The sequence below is a fragment of the Gallus gallus genome, chromosome 5 (assembly GCF_016699485.2).
Source record: "Gallus gallus isolate bGalGal1 chromosome 5, bGalGal1.mat.broiler.GRCg7b, whole genome shotgun sequence".
NCBI lineage: Eukaryota > Metazoa > Chordata > Aves > Galliformes > Phasianidae > Gallus > Gallus gallus.
In genome coordinates, this window is record NC_052536.1 from 57,905,177 (window position 1) to 57,925,183 (window position 20,007).

At 45.3% G+C, this 20,007-nt stretch overlaps 1 protein-coding gene and 1 long non-coding RNA gene across 5 annotated transcripts in view; one reads left to right on the forward strand and one right to left on the reverse strand.

The window, feature by feature from the left end:
- The window catches only part of TXNDC16 (thioredoxin domain containing 16), a 43,620-nt gene that overhangs the window by 2,417 nt on the left and 21,196 nt on the right, over positions 1-20,007 (reverse strand). For all 4 annotated transcript variants that reach the window (XM_046942607.1, XM_040701830.2, XM_046942608.1 and 1 more), the window contains 6 exons: positions 13,085-13,253; positions 12,285-12,421; positions 7,108-7,192; positions 3,458-3,596; positions 2,756-2,916; positions 1,050-1,240 (listed from right to left, as the gene is read on the reverse strand). In XM_046942607.1, coding sequence (XP_046798563.1) covers positions 1,050-1,240; positions 2,756-2,916; positions 3,458-3,596; positions 7,108-7,192; positions 12,285-12,421; positions 13,085-13,253 — 882 coding nt within the window. The remainder of the gene's footprint in view (positions 1-1,049; positions 1,241-2,755; positions 2,917-3,457; positions 3,597-7,107; positions 7,193-12,284; positions 12,422-13,084; positions 13,254-20,007) is intronic.
- Positions 8,758-15,006, forward strand: LOC121110915. Its single transcript, XR_005860423.1, has 3 exons — positions 8,758-8,953; positions 11,602-11,826; positions 13,663-15,006. It is a non-coding gene; the product is annotated as an uncharacterized LOC121110915 (long non-coding RNA).

Sequence of the window (20,007 nt, forward strand, 5' to 3'; positions counted from 1 at the left end):
TTACGGAAATGCCATTAGGAATAAGGGGAGACTGCTGTCTCTACAGAGAGGAAGCAGTACCATTAAGCAAAGATGCTCTTTAATTTGTGCTTTTAAGGCTGATCCCTCAGATCTAAAAGCATGAGCAAGGAGGCTGCGATGGCTGGCAGAGCCCTTGGCCGTGCTGCCCAACCATCAGAGCACCCCTCTGGCACCCTGGAAAGCTGAAGGAAGGTCCCTAACTGGAAGAGACCTAAGTGACATCCAGCCTTTGGCAGTGGAGATGGGAAGAGCTGTGGGAGAAGGGCTGGGTCACAGAGCTGTAGCAGCCAGGTCAGAAACGATGTCTTTGATTACTGAGAAAGCCTACATATCCCACCTGGCCAGGCTGGTGGTGGCGTTTGAAAACAATTGCTGTGAAAGGCTTATTTTAAAATTCAACGAGATCAAACCCCCATCTCCTTCCAGGAGCCTGAAGCAGGCTGTCAGCCAGCTGTTCCCAAGTTTGTGGCACCCTATGGCTACACCTAACATATGAGGAAGGCACATTTACACTGCCTTCCTCCAAAGCTTCAGCAGCTGATCAAGGAAGGAAGGGACGTAGTGAAAGGCTTCACAGTAAATGCCAACCCTTGATGTTCCAAAGACCACAGCGAGGCATTGGCTTCCTCACACTTTTGTGTCCATAAAAATGCTGGAAGGTGCCTACAGAGAAGCTATTTCTCACGCTAGGACTCTGGAGAGTTTTTTATTAGCAAGCAATGTTGCAGCAGGTCTACTCTCAGCAATCAGAGAGCACAGCCAGGTTTGGGGATTATTACAGGGAAGAGATGTCGATTCAGAACTATTCATGCTTGGCTCTGAACATTAAACAGTCCTGCAGCAAACTCGTGAGTATGGGTATTCTGTTCTGGCCGGACGATTTGTACTGCTCCAACTCAAACTAGAATAGCTAGTTTTTCCATAATTAAATTCCAGGACAGACAATTTATTGCACGTAGCATCTTCTCATAAACAGACCAAAGCTAACAGTGCATGCTTAGGAACATTTCAAACGCTCGTCTACTTACTGCTGGGAATCTCCAGTCCTGCCTTCAGTTTCTCCAGCCAAGACAAGATGTTCATTTCAGTGATAGACTGCTCTGATGGGAACTTAAATACTTGACCACCAGCATGAAGGTTCACCCAGACAAGAGCAGGCAACGAAGGTATGGTGGCAAAGTACGCCTTCAGGACCCCACGGCCCACTGGAGTGTTCTTCCTGTCAGGGAGATCCAACAACATGCTCAACAATAGTTTGGCACCAGAATATGACCCCAGGGTCAAGGAAGCACTAAAGCTCTTGGGCTACATTCAGCAAAACACATGAACACAGTTTTACCTATGGGACAACTGTAGAAGTTCACAGCTCAAGGACGTAAGCCCTTATTGTCTAATGGATAGGGAGTGGACAGCAGAACAGATGAGTTAAGAAATCCTCTAGCAGGAGGAGCAGACAACTGCTGGGACAAATTCTGCACACAGGTGTGAAATCTTCCCCACCACGAGTTTTCAAGAGCAAGTCAGATGGGAATGACACGCTGTGGTTAACTCCTGTAGTGCTGGACATTTGCCGTGGGAACTACCAGCTCCTGCCACCACCCTGCAGCTGCAGCAGTCACCAGCAGGTAGAAAGGGTATGAGCTGATGCAGAGGGCTGTGCTCATGTGATCCTGTCCCTTGGCATCTATGGAGTGGTTTCCTGCAGTCAGTGGGCAGAGACAAGGAGTTGGAATGGCAACTCCTCCAGGTGACGCAGGAAGAGCCAAAAGAGGACATCCAACTAAGACGGAGGGTCAGCAAGGACACAGAGATGACGAGTCCTTCAGGCACTATTTTCAGGCTCAGTGATGCGCAGGGTCTGAGTTGGCTCTCACCATGGGAATGAGGTCCTCTTTCTAGGACTATGTTACTCTTTTAAAGCCAGTGACCATTTTCTGCCCTGGCAAAAGAGAGCTTACTCTTTCTCAGTAAAAGAGAACAGAGGCAGATGTGTAGGTGGGGAAGTTCCAGGGACTCTCATTTCTTGTGCATTACTGGCAAACAAAGTTAGCTAAACTCCAGCCCACGCTGCTAGGCACTTCCCAGACTTCAAAGCATGCTATGATTAAGACAGTGAGGTGTCTCTGGACTTGAGCAAAACAATCAGAAGTTAAAAACTGAAAACTTCCATAGGAGGGGAGCATTTAAAAAAAATCCCCTTGCTATCATTTTTTGTTTCTTAGTTCCTGGATTCATTTTGTTTCTCAATTATTTTTCAGGTTTGTCTTATAGAGCTTCTCCCAGAAACTTTTATCTTTCCCCACAGTCAGCAATCACTAATTGGCCTGCTGTGTTTCACACTAATTGCTGATGGAATAATTATCTTAAGACGCCCTAGGAGGGCAAATTTACTTCTTTTCTTCCACATGTAAAAAAATAATAATAATAATTTCGGGTCCAGAGAGAAGCTACCATGCAGTATCCTTGAGAAATTTTACTCTACTGGCAATTACTTCTGCAATCAATTAAGTTTTTTTTACCAATTTTACTTTTTTGTGCAATTTTGCAGCTGCTCAGAATACATACTGAATCACTGCTAAATGATTTGGCCTCCCAACCCATGATGATTTCAGACCAAATGAGCACATTACCACATTAGATAGTGTTTTGAGTAATTGCAGACTGTTTTTTTCCTTGCCCTGCAATGCAAAGAGCAAGGTAACGGAAAGAAACAAAGAGGTTTTAGCATACTCACAAGTTCAACCAGCATGACACAAATGCTTGCTGAGATCTCCCTTTTGCCAGTTTCAGCATTTCTTTGCTTTCTATCTGACCAATGTCACCGTCGCTAAAGAAGATGAGGAATGGCTTTCTGAGTTGCAAGTAGTGGGGCAGATTTTGCACGGTGATTTCTGGCTGCAAGACACCAAAACAAGAAGCTGGGGCTTAAGGGGAGGAGGGAGCAAGACAAAACTAGGCTTTCTGTTCTTACATAAGCAGGTCGGGGGCCGAGCAAAGCTGTGGGGTTTGCGTTGAATGCAAGAATCCAAAAATCAAATGTGGATTTGGTGACTTTGGTGCACTTTGGAAATGCCTACACCCATCCATGCCTATCACAAGGCAAGTCTGAATGAGAAGCTGTGTACTTTGAGATGAATGGGTGCGAGCAGAAAAGCAAAGCAGGGTTTGTCCAGCTCACGTGCAGGGAACAGACCATGCCTACAACAGTAGGTATGGGACTAAAAGCACTAGCCAGCCAACTGACTCCCAGGGCCTCCTCCCAAGGGACAACACTACAGACAACAGATTTCTGGCCAGACCGTTGGATTCAAGTCATAAAGGATAAAAAAAATGGGAGAAATAATGAGCAAATGTATTTATTTTGCACAGTTCTACACTGTAATCAGCGCTTCTGAAAATGACCGCAGTGGAAAAAGAACACGTTTCTTTTACTTACAAAAACATCCAGCAATTCGTATCTGATCATCTGCACGATGTCCTGTGCACTCTGCTTGGACAAAGAGATGCCTTCTACGCTCTGACTGCTGCTCCTGGCAAGGAGGAGGGCAGGAGGAGACACTGCATATTTATGGGACCTGAAAAAAATATAACCAACTCACATCAGGTACCAAACATACACAAACTGAGCTTTAAACTGAGACAGGGGAGGTTTAGGTTGGAGATGAGGAGGAAGTTTTTCCCCCAGAGGGTGGTGACGCACTGAACAGGTTGCCCAAGGAGGCTGTGGATGCCCCATCCCTGCAGGCATTCAAGGCCAGGCTGGATGTGGCTCTGGGCAGCCTGGGCTGCTGGTTGGCGACCCTGCACATAGCAGGGGGTTGCAACTGGATGAGCACTGTGCTCCTTTGCAACCCAGGCCATTCTAGGATTCTATGATTCTATGAACTGAGCTCCATGGGCTTTGATTTTTGGCAGTTTTGTGCAGTTCTGCTTAAGTTCAGCAAATGTTACAGCAACAGACATAGCCCGTGACTCTTAGCAGAGAAACCAGCCCTTTGTTGTTCCCCAACATTCTTCCGGTAAAAGAGTTCAAGGGAATTAAAAGAAAAGCTGAGCAGGTGGAAATAGCAAAAATAGGAGAAGTCTGAGCAATGAAAGAGCACCACACCAGGATGGGTGAGCAACTTTCTGGAAGTTTGAGGAAGTTCACCCTAAAGACTCCAGATGTCACCACTCAGAGGAAGGGTGAAACAGAGGAAGTGAACAGCCCCAGCTGTTTCTTGGGGGTGTCTGCAGTTTATTTTTCAAAGGCTGCTGGTAATGGTGACACCAGTATTGCTGGGGAAGTCAGCCTGTGTGAGAGAGACGTGAGGGTGTTTTGGGCTGAGGAGGCCCTTGATTTCCTTTTCAAGGGTAATCTGGTCTGCCTAATCTCCTTTTTTTCCTGTATGAGGAAGATGCAGCGCGGAGGGACATGTGTTCAAATGTGCTTTGAAGATCTTGGTGTTTGGTGTTTCAGGCCACAAAGACAAACTAGGTGAAGATGACAGCAGATAACACATTTCTGCGACGTTCAGTTCAAATGCAGACCTCTCACTTTGCCCCTCACCGCATTTATCTGCTGAGAAGAAACACACCCACTGCACATCTGTGAAGGGGAACCCAAGATCTGCACTGATATCTTGACAAAGAGTGGCAGCAATGACCTTTCTGAGGCTTTCAAACCCGATGAATCCTTTGCCAACCTGTTGTTGTGTTTATCAGAGCTTCTCCAGTTTGATTTTTCTGCTTTTTTTAGTCCATTCTGCTTTGGTTTTCTGCTCATTTCCACGTATTTGGTTTTTGTTTTTTTCCACCAGAACCATCCCAGTTTTCTACAGATCACAGAAGCACTGCAATTTCTTAACTCCCATCACACTGTGACACCAAGGGAAAGCCAGACAGCCCAGGAACTTTGCAGCTCACACCCCGAAGGCCAGGGCTATACCTCACACATATTTCTTTCCCCTAGAAATACCTGTAAATGCAGCCCTGAGCTGTGCTGTGCTGTGCCCTTCCTGCCTGGACTCAAAGCTCCTCGAGCCCATCATGTTATTTCACACTGTGGCCACGGCTGGGAATCCTCTGAGCTGCTAAGAAGGTCTGTAACTTTCCTCTCGGTTGTTTTTTTAAATTGACTTGTATTTGCCTTCGATTGAGAACAGTAAAACCCTACAAACGTTTCAAATTCTGCTCATTTTGAACTTCTCAAACTCCCAAAGTCTTAAAAAGACACGGTGGCTGAGTCACATCTCGGAGGAGGTAAGAGCTCTCGTTCCCTGTGTCTGAACAGATGAACTCATTCAGCAGCCTTTGATAAGGAAGCTCCCCAACACTGCCAGAAAACCAACAAATTCCCCACCTAACAACAGGATTCTACCCTGAAGTCACCTCTGATTTTGCCAGTAACACGACCAACACCTATCAAGAGGTTGCAATGTTGCTTATGACAGCTTTCTATTTATATAGCTGGCATTAGATGGGTAACACGAGACTCGCATTTAAATCAAAAACATCTGCAAACAAATGCTTGGCAGGAATCTACGACATCTAAATATGTGAGAAATAAATGACTTTATTCAAAGTATTTATTCATTGATGTTGTTTTGCATTTGTTCCCAACGGACCAGGTGTTTACTGAGCAAACAGTTTTGCTAAGAACATTCTTTGGTGCATTTTGTATACCTTTTCCTCCGGGCAAATGTGAGCAGGGCTCAGTTTTCTGTGACTTGGGAGCCACAAACATTTCCTTAGTGAGAGCTTAGCAGAAAAATAGCTTTTCTTCTCTCGAGAAGGGAAGTGAGCCCGACTCTTGCATAAGGAATTCCTGTAAGTGTTTACTTTCTACTTACACTTGAGAAGATGACCATCTACAGTAGCTTCACCCACAAATCACAGCTAAAAACACCTTCCACAGCCAAAATCCAAACTTGGCAGAATGAATATCAATACAAACTGCATTAACTATTCCAAGCAAATAGGAGCACTCTCTAGACTATGGCTGGAGCAGGAGGCTGGAGGTGTACTCGAGTGCGTCACCGCTGACAGGACACAGACATCTGCCAGTGTCATCAAGCACACCGGGGATGTGGCACATTGCTAAGAAACTAGCAAAAATCATTCACTGCTACATTAATGGCTGTTACAACCCACGCCTGCAAAAACGGCCATTTGGGGACTTTTAATGCTGCACTGCTGGCTAATTCCTGATGGAAATGAGATGCTGGGAGAAGATGAAGATCCCTTCTGGATCTATCTGCATTTGTAAACACCGAAACATCTCTCGCAGCCTAATTCAAAGCACTTCTCCTGTTGGTGGAGTGAGCATTAACGTTCAGTTAAATGTACAGACTGATAGATACTCAAATCCCATTAGCTACAACTTGGCCTAAACTTAGGGCTGCGTTTTCCAGCACCTTAGCCAAGAACTCCTTGGGAGAAGGCACGGGCAGCACATAGGCTCTCTTTTGGTTGCTATTTGCAAATAGGGTCAACCACCAGAGAAAGACTCCAATTTACACCTTTGGCTTTGCAACATCCCCCCTGCACTTCCCTTCCTCACCTGTCACCTCAGCATGCCCTTTTGCAGCATCAGAGCAGGGAAGACAGAAAAAGAAGGTGCAGAGAAGGCAGAAATAGGCAGAAAAATAGCAAGTCTGCATTTTGTCTCATAGGAAAGAGAAAGGCAGAACTCTTTTTTTCTTCCTCACACTCTGATCCTAGCTAGAAGATAACATTTTTCCAGACAGTTTTTTCCCCATATACGTTTGGTCCTGTTTTTACAGGGAACCCAACAGATGCACGGGGGACTGCAGGGCTAGAGGACTAAAAATACCCAGAGTGGACCTGAACAACAGGAAGGGAGCTGACAGTTCATAACAACAGGGTTAAATAGGTCGCCCGTGGAAGGGCTGTAAACCAGCAGCCCAGACACTGCTCCATCTCTCTTTGGCAGAGTCCTGAACAATCTTGCTACTGGACTAAGTCACTTGTAGATGTTTGGGTCGCTGATAAACACTCAGCATGGGCAGAGACACATGCTTTACGCAGTAGCTTCCACTAAATGCAGGTCAGTTTGAATTGCCATCAAAGAAAAAAACAACTTACAAAGCCAAGACATCATCTTCGAAATAGATCCCTGTTGTTACATGTCCACTTAAGATGCTTCCTGCCTCTGTGAAGGCTTCCCTGACTGTAAAAAAAGACAAAGAATCATAAATAAACAACAGAAAGAGAAGTGTCAGCTTCCTTCTGGAAGTCAAATCACCACATCTGTATATGTACCACCCTCCCACAGCAAACTGTCAGCTGTGAACTAAAATATGATTAGTGGCTAATGAGAAATGGATGCATCTCACGGCCACAGGCTACACAAGGGAGGAGTTGGCAGCAACTAAAGGATGAGAAGGAAAGAGTTCCTATTGTAAGAGCAGCGTTTTCTCCTTAGCCACCAGCACTGAGCTTCCAGGATTTGCATGACAGAGATACTGATGGAAAGTGAAACGCCCTTGAGAACTTCAAGACCTCTTAGAAACAGGAGATGAATTAAAAGGCTAAATTGAAATCTTATAAATCACAGTGACCTTTCGGAAAAGACTACTGCAGTAGTGTTAAGTGGCCAGCACTCTCGCCCTCAAGAGTCTTTTTGTCCTTTTGGCTCCTCCAAACAGGAGGATCTATTACGATCACCAAGGGTCCAAAGGCTAACTACCTTGAAGGTACACTGTGTGCCACTGCTTCATGCAGCTGCAAGGAGAGAGTTTTACCCCTGCTGCCACAGCTTAGAGAGCACCATCATGCCATCAGTCCTTAGCAGCTGCTAAGGACCACCTCTCACCTTACAAAATCAGTGAACTCAGAGGATGGGGATAAAAGGTAGGGGGTGGGAATCCCTTTAATCCATAACAGCTGAATCTAATCTGTGCTGAGAGATTGAGAGCAGAGTCCCAGAAGGAAGCCAGCTCCAGAGCTGGTTTATGCCCTTATAAAACATCCTTAGTTTTAGGCAACTACATCCGCAGAAGAGACAAACTTTGGGAGAATATGCAAGCCATAGTGTGTGAGCTTGTAAAATACACTGAATAAAGATCAGAGAGAAAACAAACAGCACTGCCTAAGTAGGCTGAAAACGGGGCACATTTCAGCTCTCCCACTCTTTATATCAAGCAGTTAAAACAACAAAAAAGGCTCTTTTCGTTTATGGAAGAGTGAGAAATCTCATGTTAGAGAAGTTAGGTTTTCCCAAGAGGTGAAGTTACAATTCAGATACAGCTCTGATATATGTTGCTATGTAATTTAAATAAAATCTCATTCAGATGTTATTTATTGTCCCTTGTAATGCAGATCATCATGTCAAAACTGGCCAACCCAGGCACTTGGGACCAGTGACTCAGACCTCAGTAAACTGAAGCTGGCTCAAAACTCTTCACTTTTTTTGTTCTTTGCCTCCATCTTTCCAGCACAATTCAAGGATGCATTTTTCATGGTGATCCCCTGGAAACACAAGGACTACCAGCTTTTCTTTATACTGATTTCTTTTCCAAAAGAAAGCCTGGATCCTTAAAGGAATGGCTCATTGAGAGTTCAGACACTGCAAGAAACAACACATGCCACAGTGCTTGTGACACAGGTTGGCCAGTTAGGCCTGCGATGTCAAGAACATTGGGGTCTGACATTGGCTTTCAGATGCACTTGGTCTTCAACCACTTGACGTTGTCAGTGCTGACACAACAATCCAAACGATCAGATGATGAGGAATACTGACAGCTTCACCCTGAGAGCTCCACCACCAAACCCCCTGCAAACGTGGTGGCCCAGCTATAGGAGAAAAGGCCATGAGGAAGACTGTGAGGCACGAAAGGACCCAGTGTGATACACAAAGAGCAGGCTTAAATCCAAACACCCTCAGGAGAACACTTCCACTGGCATTTAACTTGAAACACTCACTTGAGATGTAAGTAAGCATGTGCTCAAGTGCTGCCCTGGAGAGGCCTTGGCTGCAAGAATTCTCTCCTAAATCAGGACAACGTTCAGCACAATCCAGGCTTGCTCATTTCATCAGGCTCATTCCTGCTGAGATCTTCCCTCCCTGTCACACTCTGCTTTGCAGTTCCTTCCTATCACAATTCCAAAACTGTCAGCATTTTGGGGATGATCTGTGACAGACCCAGTGTCCAACACAGCAGCCTCATAGTTCTGTGCAAGAAACCCTAAATGCACACAGTTCCACAGCAGATACAGAGCACTTCCAAAAATGCTATTTCTCCCGAAAGCTATATGAGATGGTAGATTATGTAGTATTAGGGGGTTTTTTATTGAGTGACAGTTTGAAGCTAAGCTGCTTTCTTCCTTTCGCTGGTGTTAACTGTGTCTGCTGGGTGACAATGGACAGACAACACGAGATCTCAAATGCAGTGAATGGAGAGCAATTATTTACCGTTTCTTCTAACACAATATCCAGCAGCCAACAGAATGCATGGGCATCAGTTACTGGAAAACAGGAAATTCACAGCCTAAAATCCTCCACGGACTAACGTCACTGCCAAAGCATGCTGTGGATACCAGGCAGAGATTCTGATTATGCCAACGCAAGCCATTAGATACAAAGTAGGAGTGACATTTCTAGACTAAGGAAGATCCTGAACTAATGATTCCTGGAGTCTAGTTTCATGCTGCCAAGGAAAGAAATCTCTCTGAACATGTAATTCTTTTCCTAAATGTCTGCTGTTGCCATGCTGGAGAGAAGATATGGGTCAGGCTGGTCCTTTCTTTATTCTACCCCAACATAAGTCTGATCTTGGAGGCATTCAAAGCCAGGCTGGATGTGGCTCTGGGCAGCCTGGTCTGGTGGCTGGCAGCCCTGCACATAGTAGGGGGGTTGAAACTCAATTATCATTGTGGTCCTTTTCAACCCAGACCATTCTGTGATTCTATGATCATGAGTTTAAGTGAGCAGTCTGTGCACAGACAAAGCCCCACACACAACTCACACAACTTCAGATAATGTTTGATGCTTGATTTACACCGATGCTTGGAAAGCCCATCGTAACCAGAAATCTGAGGATGTATGTCTCTGCAGTCCATTTTAATTATGATTTTTCTGACAAGACTCTTCTAGCTCAGATCCACTGAATTTCTTAATATAGTTCCCACATAAAGTGCTGGAAAAAATCCAGAGCTTCATTTATCTGGACGTCTCATTGCCCTATTTCAGTTATCTGGAAATGACAATGACGTGACATGTTTGTGGTCCAGGTAAGAGCAGGAATTTTTGCCATGAGAAAATAATTACAAAAACTTCCAGAGAAGTCTGCAGGCTGTTAAGGACAGCAGTGTGGTTTCCCTGACTCCTGGTCTGGGTTTGGTGCCAAATAGCTGGCTCCAAACTTCTGCTCCCTCAGATTATCCTGCATGACACTCAACTATCCCTCAGATTACACACTGAGAAAGCATCCCATATTGCATCCTCCTTGGCACCAGGTTGTCGATGCCACTCCAGGTTGCAGACTGAGCATGCCCCAGGGGAAGAGGAAATCTTGTGGGCTCCATACAGAGCTGTTTGGAAACCTCCAAGCCTCTTGTTTCCAAAGAAGTGCACGTCTAGAAGGAAAGGAACATCTTCTGTACAGGAAACAGCCTGAGCTCATGGTGCCATTTGGATCCAGGCAGGTTCCCTGCAGAGAACTCGTCTCACAGTCCACATGCTGTCTGCAATCCTGTCGTCTGGGCTAACACAGGCACCATTACTACACAGAATGGAATACATGGAATAAAAGGACGATTCCAGAGCTCAGCTGATGAAAACTAGGGAAAAATGTTGGAAAGTTTTTTTGAGACCAGTACGATTTTCTGCTAAATTTAACACTTAGATACAGGCCCTCCAGAAGGAGGAAGGCACGCTAGATGTTACTTGGCTTGGTGAACAAAGCCCAAATATTTACTGATTAGTTCCAGAGATTTTATTTTGCTCTTATCTCTGAGCATAGTTGGTTCCCTTTGAACCTCCTAATGCAATAAGTAGCTTTATTGCATTTAACCAAAGTTTACAGGCACTCTGGGGCTTCAAAATGAAAAACAGTCTGAAATTTTGATCTTGACAAAGATGATAAAAACATCTCCCTTTTTAGTGCAGTAATTCCTAGAGGTAGTGGTATGTTAGAGGCTGCAGGGCTGGAAGATCCTATCTGCCCACGTGGAGCTGACTGAAGCATCACATGACGTTCCCTTTCTAGAATGACTTTATTCCTTTTTCCTCATTAACACGTTTGACTGTCATTCTGGTGCAGCACTCTGTGTAACAGATAGGAGAGGCACAACTCCTCCACTTGTTCAGCCACTCTGCATTCCTAGCACTGACCAGGACAACGATGACCAAGAGTATAATGTGAGATAAATTCAAATAAATTCAGAACACTCCTTCCAGCAACTCTGCTTAGCATTTATAGCTGAGACCAACCACTGCAGAAGCTGTGCCCACCTATTTCAATGTCCAAAGAAGGATTTCAAAGACTTGTTAGCATGTCATTCCTGTCTGATGTAAGAGCTTTGCATTTTACCTTACTGTGACTTTGCTTTGCTTTTTCCTTTTTTTTTAAATTTCAGACTGCATGTTGGTTGCAAGGATTGAGACTCCTACATTTGCAAGAGGAGGAGTCAGTGAGATAGCCAGCGATGCAACAGTGGAGAGGGCTTTCTTTAAGAAAGTATGCTATGAAATTACATGTGGAATACAAGAAAAGACTGATGAGTCTGGGCTTGTTCAGTCTGAGGCTGAGAAGAGATTTGAGAGCAGCCCACAGCTACTTCAAAGGGGACTTACGCTTCATGGTAAGGGGCAGGAAATAAAAGAGGAACAGCAGACACAGATTGTGGCTAATTCAGATTGGACATGTGTGAAAACACTTCTTTGTGCAGACAGTTGTGCAGCCCTGGGAAAGGTCATCCATGGAGTTGTTGTTTCATACTGGTCCAATCACAATGCCTCCAAGACCTGTCAGGGTTGTCACATGCTGCCACAGTGGATATAGTAAACATGTCCACAGTAGCTGTCTGACAGCTGAACGTCCCCTCAGTCAGAATATAGACCTTAGGCCCCACATATGGAATTACCTGAGTCTTCTACTTAAAAAAAGCAAGAAAGGTGGTGCCAGGCAGGCTTTGATGTAAGCAGACATGATTGGTGCTTTAGAGAAAATGAAACATGGAGAACTTCCCAAGCATTTGGAATCATCCGTCTCTGGTGAGGAATTAAATTAAAATGCTTAAGCCACAAATATCACACTCACCTTTACTTGTGGCTGTGCTGAATACTCCTAGAACCAAAGAGTGTTGATAGGATGACAGCTCAGATGGAAGCTCTCCGCTTAAATACCGTTCTGCTTCATCAATCGTTGCCAGCTTCAGAGGGCAGGAAACCTGACTCCTATAGAAAGGCAGAGAAACAACATGGGCAGCCTTCTTCTGCACTTTTAGGATGAAGAGACAAAATCCTCATAACAACTTTTCCCTAACCCAATGTGACAGCCATTTTATCTCAATAGAGAAAAAAAACAGCTGCTTCTGGGAAGGAAGGGCAACATCTAGGCACTGAAATGCACTGGGACTGGTTATGGTGAAGAGAATAGCCCTAAGCCAAACTGGATGCTCTGAGATCCTTTCTACACACAGGACAGTCTGGCGTCCCTCAGCTAAATTGCAGACATCACTTGGTTTAGAGTAAGGGCTTGGCTGTGCTTCCAATGAAACCAAAGAGGGTTTTGCTATTCATATGGACCATATTTGTATATTTTGCCATTCACCTTTGGATCATAACCCATTCCTGGACTGGGATCCGCATTAAAAATAACTGAGAAGGAATTCTGTAGAGAAAGGAAAAGTGATGGCAGATGGATGTGTTGTCCAAAAATGGATGTTTTTGACAAAGAAAAGCACAGGAAGTTATTAAACTAATTTCCAAATCAAGTCTACAACCGGATCTGACATTTTTCCAAAAAGGAATTCCATTACACAGGCCATGAAGTATCCAGAACATCATCTGGTAGATGTGCCAGTCTTACTGTGTGGGGACTCATTAACAGGCACTTACAACATGATGAAGCTGGTCAGTTCTTCAGTTCCCAACATGCCATTGTACGTTATTGGTTGCTCTCCCTTCTTGTAAATTTTTATTGTAGGAAACTGAGTGACATTCTCCATTGTGCAAACACCAGGCCAGTCCCAGCAGTTTACTCGAGAGAGCAAAATCCCCTGAGTTCCTAGAATGGAAAACAAACACATACAAATAGTAAGAAAAAAAGCAAAACTAAAAGAGAAGGTGAAATGCTTGAAAAAGGGAGCCATGTGAACTTTTTTGGGTGCTACTGCATATATTTGTGTTAACTCACTAGAACTCCTATTTGCTTTGGTGTGCATCCTACTGAGCTGGATGCTAACACTGCACGTACATGGAGCGTGTCCAGGTGGGCTACCACTGAAAAGTTACTCCATCATTCCTGGAGTGAAATGCTGCTCTGTGTAGGCAGGATGTTCAAATCCAGTCCCAAAATAAGCAATCCCTTCCAGTCCATGCTGTCTCCCTCTTGAAGTTATTCACGGACATGCCTTACAGCTTTGAATATAAAAGCCACTATTTCCAGCCTACTAACGTATTAAATATTCCCGCAGGTGTGAGTGGATTAAAACAACAGACCACAGAGAGATCAAACTCAGGGAAGTGACAACTTTCACTTCTCAGAAAGAAATAACCAGAGACATTCACATCTGGCTGCAATGAAACCCTGAGGCAAACATCCAGGAGTATATACGGTGAACATAAGAACAGGCGCTGGAAATACTTTAGGAATAAGGCTAAGACAAAGAAATCAGGAGGGCCCTTGCTTACAGGAGGAAAAGAGGGAAAATAAAGGTTGGCATGAAAGAGGATGCAGCTGAGGAGGAACAACCCCAGACATTACCACATGCTGTGGGCCACCCAGCTAGAAAGCAGCTTTGCAGAAGAGGAACTGGGGGTGCTGGTGGACAGTAAGTCAAACATACCCGGTCCTATGCTGCTTCTGCTAAGAAGGCCAATGGCATCCTGGGCTGTATTACACAAAGCAGGACAAAACGAGGTCATACTTCCCTCTGCTCAGCACTGGTGAGGCTGTACCTGGAGTCAGGAGTCCAGTTCTGGCTCCTCAGTGCAAGAAAGACCTGGACATACTGGAGAGAGTCCACCAAGGGGCACAAAAATGATTAAGGGAGTCCCTCTCCTATAAGAAAAGACAGAGAGAGCTGGGGCCTCTCAGCCCGGAGAAGAGGAGGCTCTGGGAGGTCCCATCCATGTCCATAAACACCTAAAGGGAGAGCGCAGAAGACAGAGCCAGGCTCTGCTCTGCTCAGTGGTGCCCACAACCAGCAAAGAGGCAATAGGCAAAAACTGGAACACAGGAGGATCCTGAGGACCTCCAGAGATCCTTTCCAAACTAAACCATTCTGTCATTCAAGGCTTTTTTATTTTTTGAGGTGCCCAGTATTGAAAAGTATCTATTTCACCTAAAACATGGAACTAAATACATAGTGAGCAGTTAAAGGTCACATAAACAAACTGCAATTCTATCTGTCGATCTGATGGCTTTCACTCTTTGTACCTATGCAAGTTGCTCATCTCCAAGCCACTAGCAGGTACTTTTAGGCCCCTAAGTAAGAGGCTGGGGTCTCACAAGTAGGGAACTGGGAAAGGAAGAGTGCTTGGGAACTACAGAGCAGTCAGTCCAACTCTGATTCCAGGTTGTCTGATTCCAGGACAAGTACTAAAAAAGCCTTTTAAGGGCCTCATCAATGTGATAAAAAAGGATCTGTAAGCAGTGAAACAGATGAATGTTGTTCTCCTGCATACTTTCCACGAGCTCAGGACAGAGCGCCTGTGACTTCAGCATGTTCCTATCAGCTGTCCTTTCATTTGCAGGCTGGGTGACAGCCAGCACAGTGCTGCTAGTGCACTGCTAAGCATGTGCTAACTGGCCAGCAGGTGACCACTGGCCTCGCTAGCACCTACCTCCTGGCTGGCTGCCTTGCCTGACCTGCCTCTTACCTACTTGTAGGCTTGACCAATGACAGCAGCAGGGCTGTGTACAGTCCTCAGGTCATACATTGTTCATGCCCACTGCAGGAATGCGGTATCTCAGAGATCTTTGTACCTTCGCTACATTTGTTTGAACAAGATTCAACAGTTGCATGGGAGAGATGGGATGAGACGCTGAGACAAGGACACACGTGGAGGCAGATCATTGCAAGATGTTGTGTCATTCAGAAACCAGGGCAAGGGCAGATGATGAGGATTTCTCAGGAAGAGTACAGCAGATCAAGGCAACCAAGCTTTCTTCTCTGTCTGCCCTGAGTTTGACTCTGATCACTGCTTTCACTAGAGGCCTGGACGATAGAAAAAAACACACACACCCAATCTGCATATGATCCCAGGCTCGGAGGGGCAGAAAGATTCGAAGGGCAAAGTGTAAATAAAAGCAACATTCTGTAATGAGGAACAGGATGGACACATATCATCAGTGTGGCAGATAAGGGCAGAGCTCATCCTTGGATGAACTCTCAACAGTATCTGCAAAATATGGAAGGAAAACGATGCTCTTGTATTTTTTTCTGGTGATGCTTTTGCAGAACCCACAAAGCCTTCATGCAAACTGGAAAATACATTTTAGAAAGGTGTAAGCAGATGAGAGAAATAGGAGTTTAGAAGACGTGTCTCCTGAGGAAAAGTGGAGTTTCTTTCTAACAGAAATTGCCTGGGAAAGGGAAACAATAAGGGCTAAGAATATGCAAAGTCTGCTCCAAAGGTGACGGTGAGATCTCCCTCTGCTGCCAGCTGGGAAAGGATGAGCAACAGATTTATCCCCAGGCAGAGAGGCTTGACCAAGTATTAAAATCATCTCCTGAGAACCAAGCATAGGCAAGTCCTAGGCAGAATAGCTACTGAAGGGTTTCAATCACAGGTTAGAAATTTCTGCCAGGGATTGGCAAGGCACCCCAAAGACACAGGTGAAGACACAAGTGACCTCTATGTGATTTCCCATTCCAAAGCTCTGTGTCCTTGACATCTCACCAGACCATTTTATACAGCCTTCTTTTTCGGTTCTGCTTTGCAGCTCTTTCAGAGGAGGAGTTCACCGCTGTTCTGCCTTGTGTCAAATGTGTGGACAGAAGAAGCAAGTAGCAGCACGGAGCTACCGGTCTGCAATTCCACTCCGACAGTCCAGAGCTGTCAAAACACTCCAAGAGAGCAGAAATGGTTTGTGTCATTCTCCAGGCTGTGAAATAACACCTCAATTTAAAAGCCTGCCCTGGGATTTATTTCACACTTCTGATCCGGTATGGCTGGTTCTCATCAACTGTTACCACACAATTTTGTGTCTTGCCCAACTCAGAATAAAAAATGGCACGCAAACAGAGCTTTGATGTCTTGTTAGAACTGCAAGGCTCCTCTAAGGTCCTCCAAATGGGATTTTAAGTATTTGGATATCACCTTGGGGGCTTATGTACCAAGAGTGACCAAGATCCCCCAAGGAAGCCCCAGCTGGCCCGAGGAATGCTGTGTATGGGATGATCACTCCGCCATCCCAAGCTGCACCATGTCATTAATTACCAAACACAGCAGTTTCAGGAGTTGAGTAATACAGCAAAACACAGCACAGCCCTGTGGTCATTGTTGAGCTGCTGGATGGGATGAAAGTTGAAAGAGAAACATGGGATACTTCCTTTCTATGATTTTAGATGCTGTTCAAACTGGCAACGGAGAGAACTTCTGTTTTAAGGATCTTCTAAAACCAGGACAAGGCGATCATCGAAGGCTACAAGGAACAGTGCAGGGTATGCAAAAAATCAAGGCTCCCTTAAGCAGCTAGTCCTTTGGAGAGCAGGACTGGCACTGTCAACTTTGAGAGCTGGTCTGAAGTCTACAAAATGAAAGAGAGTTAAGTTATATGTGAAGTGTTGCACTTCAAGAGGAGGAATCCAGTACAGAAAGGGAAATGACTACCTGCACAGCATCACTGCAGGAAAGCATACGAGAGAATCTCACAGCCCATCAGCTGTTGATGTCTTACACATGTAATGTATGTGATAACAGAAAATGAATGGCATTTGGTGTTCTGGCAGATCCTGGGTCAGAGGGTCCCCTCTCAGACTACACCACAGCTTTGGGTATGGAAGCAGAGTTCAAAAGAGATTTGACAATCTGATCTCTTCTCTCTGGTGACAGCAATAGGACCTGAGGGAATGGCATGGGGCTGCATCAGGGAGGGTCAGGCTGGGGGTCAGGAAAAGATCTTTTGCCAGAGGATGGTTGGCCTGGAACAGGCTTCCCAGGGCAGTGGTCATGGCCCAAGTTGAAGGAACATTTGGACAGTGCTCTCAGAATATAGGGCTGGGTTTTGGTTGGCTGTGCAGAGCCAGGAGTTGGACTCAGTGATCTTTGTGGGTCCCTCCCAACTCAGGATATTCTGTGACTCAATTCGGTGTGCTAAGTCACAGAGGTGATTTTCATAAGTTAGAACTACAACTACAGATCTCTGTCTTAGAAAGCCATTGGGCAGACAGAGCCCACAAGCATCAAAAGAGGGAAGTAAAATTATTTTACAGCTCAGTTTTTTTAGCATACTGCTCTTCTGTTGTAGTGGTTTCCTCCTGCCTTTGCAAAAAAAGGCCAATGACACATCTGAGAAATACAGTGACCCTGTCACACCTTCACTCCTGTTGCAGGGGGGCTGCTTTCATAAATTTACATTTTACATAAGAAAACAAGAGCTGCCCTGGTTAGCCTCAGTGGCAGGGAGAATGGCACGCTCTCGCTGCAAGGGCAGAAAATGTGCTCTTTTCAGCAAGACAAAGATGTTTCTCTTGATCTCTTTTTAGATCGGATCTCTTAACAAAGAGAAAACACTTGGTGGGCTGTAAACCTCATTTGGTGATGATCTGCTGACCGTTTGTTACTGGATGATTCATGGGGTCATTCCAGTCTCCAGCCTCCTCTGCACCCTTACGCTTTATTTCAGATGGCCTATTCTCAGTGCCATTTTCCATGGAAAATTGGCATCAAAAGTGGGACCTCATCCTGCATCTCAAAACGTGCTTCTAGCGCAGGTGACTCATGCCTCAAACAGCTGATCTTGGCTTCTGAGCCCTTGGGAAGGGTTCCACCCTGAACAGCAGATACCTGTACTTTTGGGGGAGCTGAGAAATTGCCCCAGAGCCATAACCCACGTTTCATTCTCACTGTCCTGCATAGCTCAAGCTCTTCTTGATGTAGACTTCTGCCCCTTGCACTGGTATATGTTCCCGATTACCTTGCCCAACCCTGCATCACTCTCTTCCTAACCCCAAACCCAGCTCTGGATCCCCTGACACCAACTCCTACCTGGGAGTTCACAGATTCAGACTTCCATCAGGCTATGCTCCCTGCACTGGAACATTCACAGTTCATACGGCCTCTGCTCTCAGTCTGATCTGCTATAACTTTCGGCTTCTTTAACCTCTTGACTCCAGCCCACCCTAATTACCAGGCCTGAGACACCCTCACCCTGGCCATAAAAGAGAGCCTGGGAATTCCCATCCTTTTAGGACTTCCAGGTCCCCAATAGACATTTTTGTAACTAAGTCTCTCCCAGCAGCAGAGATAAAGTCTCATCTTGCAGGAAACTCACTCCAGTTCCACAAAAGCAACCACTCTCCATCCTCTCCAAGGTCACAACAGGGAGAACAAACTGGAGTCATTCCATAGGTCACATCTGGCCTGGGAGTCTTCAGTTGGACCTCACTGATCACAGAGGAAAGGCCTTGACCTCAATCAGTTCATAATCTTTGTTGAGAATCTGCCTATGGCTGCATCCATGTACCGAGATTGTTATCAAATGATTAAAGAAACAGATGGTGAGAGCTTAGCCTCACACAGTCAGCCACGGTTTGGCCACTGACTCAGGAAGAGGCAGGGTTTCACTGCCTATCCCAGTTTGCTATTCTAGCTGGTTTGACAGCTGGAAAGTCTAAAGAAACCCCAAATCATCAATAACCATAACCCCTCTAACAACGATAACCCTCCCTGAGTTTTCCAGTTTATTTCTGGGATGTCAGTTCAGATCAAAGCTGATAATGACATTCTTCTTATGAAAACTCGTAAAGCAGAACCACTTTCCTCCAAATGACAGCACTGTCCTCAGTGTTCCCAGGAGGGTTTCTTGCAAAAAACCACTTCCCAGAAAACTGTCTGGGTCCTCTGCACACGCTATACATTTTCCCTCTGCTGAGAGCTCAGACTGAATCCTGCCTGAAGTTTGCAGGAAAAGGCATCCAGTTCCAGGGGAGTGCCTCTAGGAGCAAGGAGCTACTAGGAGAAATCAGCAACTAGGAGAAATCAGCCTTGATGAAGAAGGAAAAAAACCCACAAAAACAAAGAATGCACCAGCTACCTCCAGGGGTGTAAGAACAGCTCAGACTTAGATCTACTCAACTTCCTCACTGTGCTGAAATGAAGAGGATGAAGCCACCTGCTTACCCCCTGTAGTTAGAGGGAAGCACAGGCATCTCTAGAAGAGATTGAGCCCATACAAGCCTGCTAGCAGTGCAGAAGAACCCACCTCTTTCCACTGATTATAGAGGGGGATAGTACAGAAGCCCTGAATTAACTTAATACGTACTTAGAGCACCCAGGAAACATCAGAGGTGCTCCTGAAGGACCTCTGTCCCTTCTGTCTTTACTAGTGGATTACCTGATGTGTGTTGTCTTTAAATGTTACCGATTCTTTGCTGTCATCTATTATTTTTGGCATTCTGTGGTTGCCTGTGAGACTTCCCATGTAATTAGCCCTGTCTACAGGCCCTGAAGGCACAGTCATTTTAAATTCTTTCTCTGACACCATCCTGCCCCATGGATCTGGGCCTGCCCCCGCCTGTCTATTACGCTTCTACCAAAGCCTGGGCCAATTATCACTCTGCTACAGATCAAATACCCATGTTGTGATTTCC